General features: G+C 40.3%; 1 protein-coding gene across 3 annotated transcripts in view; it reads right to left on the reverse strand.

The window, feature by feature from the left end:
- Positions 1-9,549, reverse strand: part of TNPO1 (transportin 1) — a 109,524-nt gene that overhangs the window by 46,606 nt on the left and 53,369 nt on the right. For all 3 annotated transcript variants that reach the window (XM_004703542.4, XM_004703543.2, XM_045285399.1), the window contains exons 4-5: positions 8,121-8,270; positions 177-283 (exon numbers count right to left, since the gene is read on the reverse strand). In XM_004703542.4, the coding sequence (XP_004703599.1) occupies positions 177-283; positions 8,121-8,270 (257 nt within the window). The remainder of the gene's footprint in view (positions 1-176; positions 284-8,120; positions 8,271-9,549) is intronic.

A 9,549-nucleotide genomic window follows, 5' to 3' on the forward strand; every position in this document is an offset into this window, starting at 1 on the left:
GAGTCTTCCTATACAAAATAGTAAAATAATCACAATTTAAGACACAAAGGCAACTTTAGGATTTTACTATTTTGAAATTATGTTTGAGAAAAAATTTCCCCTAAGGTTGCTAATGCCCAAAATGACAAGAAAAGCAGGAAAGGAAGTTACACATGCAGTAAGGGAAAACGCCTTACCTCACAGGTATTGTAATCTTCCGAATCCAACAGGCTGCAGAGCTTTGGTAAGAGGTCAGGCCAATTTTGTAATTCTCCCTTGGAGGCTATAGTTGTAATCAAAATTCCTTGAAAGAAAACACCCATTTTAAGGAAATTCGATTGCATTATGTAAGACAGTCACCAAAGTGTGCACAAATTTTTATCTCTCAAATCAATCAAACCAATGCGAAGAACCAAAGAACTCACTCACTGCCATCGATGAGATTAAGACTCATAGGGCCCTATAGGACAGAGAGAACGCATCTTTCTGAGGATCAGCTGGTGGGTTTGAAGTACTGACTCTACAGTTACTAGTCCAACGAGCAACCTATATCAACAACCACCTCCAGCCCACATCACAGTACTTCAGCTGTAGAAAACTCAGAACATAAAATCTTGTTTCCTAACACTTTGTTCTATGTATTTTGAAAATGAAATTATTTATACCAAAAACTATACTCTGCTCTTCTCAAAGAAATGAGGGAGTTTCAAAAAGTAGATGGAAAAGACCATGGAAAATTTCCATGATCTTTTGAAGCACACTTGATGAAAGGATAGCTCTATTATAAAAATTATCCAGATTAAAAAACAAAAACCTACATAGAAAAAACACAGGATGAAAATACCAAAATGTTAGTAGCACTGGGTGTTGAATTTATGAATCCTTTTAGTCCAATAAAAGATACATTCTCAGAAGACCTGCTAGCTTCTTGATTTAATCTATGATTACAGCTATGGACCATGGTAGTTGACTATAAACCTGATGACCAATAAAAACCAATGCTACGTATTCAAGGTTTTAACCCTCCTTCACATGGATGGGCAATACACTTCTACAACAGTTCCTACTTCCTGGGGTCAGAATGAAGCTCACTGTAGAAAATGAAGAGTACATGCTGACTGAGCATGTTGCTTTGACTACCTAAATAATTCCAAGTGGGTTTGGCACTTTAGTTGAATTAGTTTTAATCAATACACAAAAATGTAGCAAAAAGTTATGTTGACATTAATATAAAAACTTCCACACTAAATGAAAATATCAAAATGTGAAGCTACTGTTTTTCAATTACCTTCCATCTTGGTCTAAATACGCATGAAGAGGAAGTGATGCCCCAGGAGGATGATAATGTACTCCAACATGAAACCACAATGATGTCTCTAAGGTGAACCAGAGACTTATAAACCACAGACACATGAATGGATTTTAGGCCTGCACTTATTTTAGTCGCTATGAAGAAGTTCTTATGACATGGCCCTGTCAGATGCTCGCCCTCGTGAAGAGATCACTGAAGATAAGGATGCTGTGGCAAAATGTGAAGCAGCAGCCAGACTTGCCCAGCTATCACAAAGAGTCGTGTGTGGGGTCTTTGAAGGTTTGTTTCCAAATAAGCAGCTATCGAAGTAAGAGAGGTGCAAATGGAAGCAGCACACCAGCAGCCTATGTGATCCAAGGACTGTAAATAATAAAAAGCTACAGGAGGGAATGGCACCCGAGTTTAAACTGTGAACACCTGGTTTGCAAGCGGCTACGGATGACAGCAGAAGTCCAATGTCCACTTGCCGGGTCAATCCATGGATTTAGCCTCCAGTGAATTCCCTCCGATCACAGCTGAGGGATTTGAAGTGTTATTATCAGCCACAGTTAGTCAAAATGCAGTAACTTATCATTTGATCTCCTTTTAGACCCATTTTAAGGATGTTTCCGTTTAAGACAAAAGCAAAGGAAAATACATACGGATTGAGCCCCTCGGACCGTGGACCAGGGATGTGCCATGTAGAATGCACTGGAAAGTGGACTGTTCCAGATACAGTTAAGTTAAAATTTAGCATTCTATCATTTGAACTACCTTATGATTCATTTAAATTTGTCCTAGTTTTTAGTATTTTCTTTTTCACTGAAGTTTTTGTTTTACTTTGTTATTGTTTTTTGATGTTTTTCTGTATATGGAATCTACAGAGTAACTGGATTAATGGCAAGGGAATTAGGCAGAGGGATGGAGAGCTAATGATGAGCAAGATCACAATAATTGATGTATAACAACCCTTCTTCCCCCGAGGGGGAGAACAACAAAAAGGTGGGTGAAGGGAGACAGCAGATGGTATAGGATATGAAAATGAGAATTTATAACTTATCAAGGGGTCAGGAGGGTGGGAGAAGGAAGGAAAAAAAGAGCTGATACCAAGGGTTCAAGTAGAAAGAAAATGTTTTGAAAATTAAGATGGCAGTGTGCTTGCTACAACTGATGTATGGATTGTTGTAAGAGCCCCAACAAAATGATTTATAAAATAATAATGAGCACAAGAATGAAGAACATGTTCTAAGACTGACTGCACACTCTTCTTGACGTGCCTGAACTACTGAATTGTAGGATATGTAAATTATATACCAATACTATTGGGAAAAAAGATTAGGTCTCAAATGGGGGCGGGGGAGGGAGAGAGGCAGTTGTACTCTGTCCTACGGGGTCACTATGAGTCAGCATCCCCCGATGGCAGTGATTTACCCAAGCCATTAGGAAATCTATTCAATGTCTTTTTGCATACGTGACTTCCATTGAAAAATTTGAGTTTATTCTTACTGGTTTGCCCTTATAGGTGATTATTTTTTTCTGTCATTCACAGGAGACTAATTTTAGAAAGCGACTCTGATGTGCTGAGGTGATTTTATTTGGGGGGCAATTCTATTTGGGGTTCTCTAGGCCTCTTGGATGGTTGTTTTCCGTTCTGTTATAATGCTAGGGAAGTTCTCTTCTATTATTTCTTGAACTAGTTTCTCCGTCTTTAGTTCCTGTCCTGGAACATTTTAATTTTTAATAGTGTCCCATAGAATTCTGACATATTCTTCAACCTTTTTGATTTTTATAGACTGATCTTGTATGTTGGTCTAGAAATATTTGTCTATGAGATCACAGATTTGTATTTCTATAGCTTGAATTATTCTGTTTTGTTCTATAAGTGTCGGCTCAGCTCCGACATCCTTTGCAGCGAGATCTGTGCTTTCCCAGGTGACTGCGCCATCTTGTTTTCTCAAGTGCAGGGATTGGCTGCTGTCTCTGAGACATGATGTCTGTACTTGTCTCTGGAGTGAACAGCACCCCTTGTGCACTTTAGTTCTTGAAGAGACAAGGGAGACTAGGGTGGTATAGCTATAGCCTATTCCAAGCAGGGGCTCATAACAGGAAAGTTACACACTGCCCTAACTGAGGTCCTGGTCTCCTATAAGCTCCTGTGCTTTTCAGGGAGTGTGTAGGTAGGCCAACGACTAATAACTGTCCTGAAGAGGGAGTAAAGGCAATATCCAAAGCACTTTGCCTGCCCACCCAAGCTGGCTACACTGATTCTGAATATCAAAGCTGGGTCTGGGCTCTCTTTAAATTAATACCCTCGGGTTGTGAGCTGACAAGCAGGCTTTTATCTCTTCCTTTAAACTCTGGAAAACTGAAGCTCAAATTCTCCCAAGCCAATTCCCCCCTGTGCCGGTCCACCTAATCTTGCCCCCTAGGGCGAGTTCATTTCTCCTTCATGCTGGTAGGAATGGGTGCCACAGTCCTCGGTGGGGCCAGTTGCAGTCCTGAGCTCTGGGTCAGCACTGTGTATCCAATGAGCCTCCAGCTAATTTAAAGCATGCCTATTTAACAAGAACCTAGCATGTGAGCTGTTTCTTTCAACTGCAGGGCAGTGGGGAGCTAGTGGATTTTCCCATCTGAGTTCAATCACGTGAACTGCCTTAAGCATGAGTCTTGGGTTCAAATTTCTGGCCAAGGCACGTCACAAGTAGCCTTCTGTCAGCTGTAGTTCTATATTGTGATGATGCTGAATAGCTTTCAGCTGAGCTTCTAAGCTAAGGAGGGCTAGAAAGACTCAGCAATTTATTTTGGGAAATGAGCCCATGAAAGCCCTACAGTGGTCCCACCTGCAGTTAATTGCATAGCAAAGGGATTGGTACTACATTATTAGTTTAAGTAGGTCGGTCCCTACTATTCCTCTAAATCAAATTTTGTTAACCTTTGCACTACGGACATTATAGATCAGATCATTCTAACTGTTGGGTTGTCCAGTGCCGCATAGGATGTTAATCAGCATATTAAAAACAACTTTCCTTTTCCTGATAGGCCTGGGTAAGGTGAGTGGGAATATACTGACCAGATTATATGATTCAGATGTGGTTGACTGCTAACAGGGTTCAATGTGACTGCCATCCTAAGGAGTATGAAATGAGTCATCTCAAAAGCAGGAGAGAAAATCTCAAATCATCCAAAGCAAAGTGCTTTAAACCTCTGATCCAGGACACGTCTTTGGTAACAGTGACAGAGCAGCAGCAGAACCAGGAGTCAGAGTACAATGCTGTGGATGCCCAGCCCACAGGGCAAGTTAAGGTTGAGTGCTTTGGGGCAGGAGGCTGGCTTGTGGAGTGGGGTGCCTCTGGGCCACTTAATTGAGGAAGCTGGGTTTGTTGATCCATGGAGCTGCAGCTGAATGCCTTTAGGTGGAGGCTTGCGGCAAAGCGGCATGACCTTTGGGCATTTGTTAACACCCCTAAAAGAGCTCTGTAACATTGCTGGAGTAGAGCAGAAGCCAGGTCAAGAAGCTGAGGGCCAGAGAAAGGCCTGACAGATAAGGACTCACTGTGTCCTGAGCATTTCTCACTCAAATTGTAACCTGTTCACATCCCTAATAAAAGCCATAATCACGAACACTTGTGAACTGTGTGTCCACTGCATTGACTATAGAACCCAGGCGCAGAACTACAGTGCCATAAAGATTGCTGGTATCAGAACAGGATAAAGAGGGCTAGAGGCATATCTGACCTCTGCCCTGTGGCAATCAGCGGGGTCGGGGAGGGATGTTGGTCAGATGTGGCCCATCACACCACTTTTTACACTGATCCGTTTAAAACAAATATAAAACCCTAACCTATTACCATCAAGGATCCCAACTGATAGTGACCCTAGACTGAAATCTTTATGGACACAGACAACCTTATTTTTTACCCAAGGAGCAGCTAAGAGGTTTAAACTGCCATCAAGACTACTGTGTTAAGGTTAATGAGTGATGAAGTCAGTTCTCAATACTTAGAGATGCATTCCAGGAACATATAGTATTTCATTTTAAAAGTATCTTCTTAAAATCTTTAAACACCTTCACATAGCTTAAATTACCCAATTGAATAGATTGAAAAGGAGCCTTCTTCCCAAATTTACTTGACTGGAAAGTACCAATGGTTTAAAACTCATTAACTTTCCTGAGCCCAAAGAATTTATCTTTATTAGAAATCATAAATGTGTTCATCATCAAATAGTTTAGAATCTTGACATGATGGTCCCCAAAGAATTTCCCCACTCTTTGGGAGGTAGTTACGATTTTATGTTAGTTGTGCTTTTCAGTACCTTCTTTAGTCCACATGCAAAAAAAGAGGAGCAAAACTAAGTTCTGTTTTGAATCAACGTAAGCTAATTCAGCAGGCCAACTCGCAACCCACGGTGTCACCAACGTGCCATTTCATGCTAAGCTTCATTTTATGTAGCTATATTACAGGTGACAGTTTTTATGCCAATCTGACTGGGCTAGGTAGGGCTCTCAGTGGTTTGGCAGTTAAGACCTAGTAATCCCGTGATAAGATTTCATCAGGAATGTGGCTTGCTCCCAATTAAGTGGACCCTATGGAAAAGCTTACATGATTTTTTGCCAAGTCTGGATCTTGCTCAGATCAAGACCCAGCACTTTGCCTTGGTAGCATTGTCGGGTCAGTGCTTGACTGATAACCACAGGTCGGAGGTTCAAATACACCAACAGCTCCACAGGAGAAAGATGAGGCTATCTGGTCCTGTAAATATTACAGCCTCAGAAACACTAAGCAGGGTTGGTATGAGTCAAAATCCCCTCCATGTCAGTGGGCTTTAGATTATGCATCTGGCTTGTCATCAAATTTGTGGTTCTTTGCACTTGAGAAGATGGCCTATACATGGCTTGCTGATCCTAGGAATTGTCAGCAGCCTGCCTCTCATCTGCTGACCCAGGATTCATTCACCTGTGCAGCCAGACACCTATCACCTGACCCGATCTTGGGTTCATCAGCCCCTACAGTTGCCTGAGTTAGAAGACGCCCATAGCATGACATCTGACCCAGGGACTAGGAACCTGCCCACCTTCACAACTGTTTAAGTCACTTCTTTGACTTAACGTCACTTAACCCTTCTCTGTGTATATACACACACACACACACACAACTTTACTGGTTTTCGTTCTCTGGAGAACCTCACCTAAAGGCAACGAATTCTTTGGACCAAAAATTACAAACTCATACACAAGGTAATCACCAAGCTTTAATAACAATTGATCAAAACATGGTCAATCTTGTTTCATCTACATTTCTACCAACACTTCATATTTACATCCTTACAGTTGTTTTATGTGGAAATATACTGCTAAGTATTTTTGCAGCTCCAAAATTTTTTAGTGAAATAATACAAAAATTTCATTGTTTCTCTACTCAAAACTGCAATAGCTTCTTACAACAAAAACATCTCAGTGTACAATAAAAACAACGAAGGCAGGAACTTTTTAGATTCTATTGTGTCACAAAGCAATAAAAAAGTTATATTCATGTATGTCATCATCACTCATCCCTTTTAAAAAAATAAGATGTTAAGTCACTATGGAGTTCATAATCACTTCCTCTTAACTAGGCTCCTTATAGAAAATTGTATCCTGAATTCTGGCCAGTAGTACACCATGCCATAGCACACTTGTTATTTCTATTTCTGTCAATGTGCACTCACCGCTAACTGTTTACCCCAAACCAGTTCACACCAATTATACTTAAAGTAGGGGCTTAGGGACTCTGGTGGTGTAGTGAGCTACATGTTGGCCTGCTTACCCCAAGGTCAGCAGTCTGAAACCACCAGCCACTCCAAGGGAGAAGATAAGGTTTTCTGATCAGTAGAGAGTCTTGGAAACTCACAAGGGCAGTTCTATAGGGTCAACTCACTCTAAGTCAGAATCAACTTGATGGCAGTGAATTAAAATTAACCAATGAACATTACATAAATTGATAGTTGTTCATAGAAAATAAACTGAATGCTCTAAAGACTCAAAAACTGATGCTGGATAAGATATAGCTAAAGCAGCTATTAGACATTATTGGAGTTCTATACTTACAATGCTTCACTAAGTTTTTCTTTTCACATAAAAATAAGTGAAATGGCCACACATTATGAAAAGTACAAAGACAAAAAGGAATTCCCTAATCTGTACTCAAGAAGACTGATCCTAAATTTACAAAAATTCTTAAGGTTCACATCCCTTTTCGATGCTCTATCTGACCAACTTTGATTTAGACCTGGCCAGCCTGGGTAACTATAGGCTTTGACTTTAACTGCCTACCACCCATCGCTTAGTTGTGCTGTGGCGGCCTTTATCTGGCTATGATACTTGAACCTAGGCCACTGCATTTCAAATACCAGCAGGGTCATCCATGGTGCACAGGGTTCTATACTAAGACAGGTTAGGAAGAAAGGCCTGAAGGTCTACTTTCAAAAACTAACCAATACAAATACAAACCCCAAGGACCACAGCCGAGTATTCTCTGATATACTGCTGGAAGACAAGCCCCTCTGTTAGAAACACTAAACATATACTGGTTGTAATGAACTCGAGCAAACAAACAACAGTGAAAATGGTGCAGAAGCAGGCAACATCTCACTCTGTTATACACAAGTCACCATGCATCAGAACAGACTCGATGGCAGCTACCACAACTCTAACATTATTTCATAAGCATGTAAGTAGCGCGCGCACGCACAATTTACTCTTCACCACAAATTCAACATGAAATGGCTAAAAGAACAAACATTCCTATGGAAGAATTCTGCCACATCTGAAAACAAGTAGTTACAAAAAGGTAAGCTGAACTGGTGAACTTACCTACAGTGGCTCTAATCAGAGGAGAAGCATCACCAATATTATTCAAACATTCACTTTTAATAAAGTCTGTTACACCATTTGGGAAATTCTGAAAGTGTGCTTTCACATTATTCTTCAAGATAAGACCACTCAATGATCGTGTGGGTTCATCTGCAATAAAATGACAGTGTTGAGTTGTAGTTCTCATTTTAATACATACCAAGAACAGTGGCTTAAAAAATTCTATCAAAAAACCCGATTGCAACTCCTTGTAAATTTTGTATAAATCAGAAAGAAGTATCAAAAGTACCAACAGATTAGCTCCATGATTTAACCCAGGGTTTCTGGACCTTTGCATGGTTGGCATCTGGGGCCAGATGGTCCTTTGTTGGAAGCGGCTCTCCTACACCTCGGGCGCTCAGCAGCATCGCTGTCTGCACCCACTAGGTGCCAGTAGCACTACTTCCACGGCGATAACCAAAAATTTCTCCCAGAGTGACAAGTGCCCCCAGGAGAGGGGAGCTACAGATTCTTTGGGCGAGAATTACTGATTCAATTTAAAAGTTAGTTGAATTTATTAAGATGATTTACTCAAGCATTGGAACCTGATAAAAACACCAAATTACAAATAAAAAAATATCCTATTAAAAACATCAAGTGCACAGAGAATATATTAGATCGCCTTCTGTAACCAATATATTTGCTCTTAATTTATATCATGCTTTTCATCAAATGCCTTTAAGCTAATAAAAAGGTGAAATTATTTTTAAATTTCTAAGACCATTAAATTTTACTTAAAAAAAACCCAACTTATTACCAATTGACCTCATCACCAATTATACAAGGGGGGGGGCGGGTGTTTAAAAAAGTTCTTGGGAAAATCTCATTACTTTTTAATTCCATTTGTCCATAAACTTAAAAAAAAATCCTCTCATGTTGGCAAGAAGCCTTTGTGCATGCTTACTATGAACTAAGTGCTTCCAAGACCTTAAGGACTGCGTAGAATACCCACACGCTCAGGAGACAGGCATTATCATCCCCATTGCAAAAGTGAAGAAACTGAGGCCTTTGCTAAATAAAAGGCTATTAAATGGGAGAACCACATGTCAATTTAGGAGCCCGGCTCCAGATTCTATACCCAGAACCACACTACAGCATCTCCTTCCTTAAGACGTTCATCAACAGCTGGTGCTACGGTTTACATACCTAATTTTATAGTGCTATTGTTTATATGTTTTATAAAGAAATAAAATACCAAGGATGTTCTACCTAGTAGTGTACTCCCAAAGTCTGATTAGCACTGGAACATTCAAAGATGAAGAGAGGGTAAAAACACAGCACCATTTCTCTGGATATCAACCCATTCAGGCAGGCAATGTGGCCTCAGATTTTATGTCACCATCTAGAGACTTCCATCCAATTTCATTTACAACCCTTTCCCAGTAGGAAA

This window comes from Echinops telfairi, unplaced genomic scaffold (genome assembly GCF_000313985.2).
Source record: "Echinops telfairi isolate 266 unplaced genomic scaffold, ASM31398v2 ScPeMD7_7469;HRSCAF=8507_1, whole genome shotgun sequence".
Classification (NCBI taxonomy): Eukaryota; Metazoa; Chordata; class Mammalia; order Afrosoricida; family Tenrecidae; genus Echinops; species Echinops telfairi.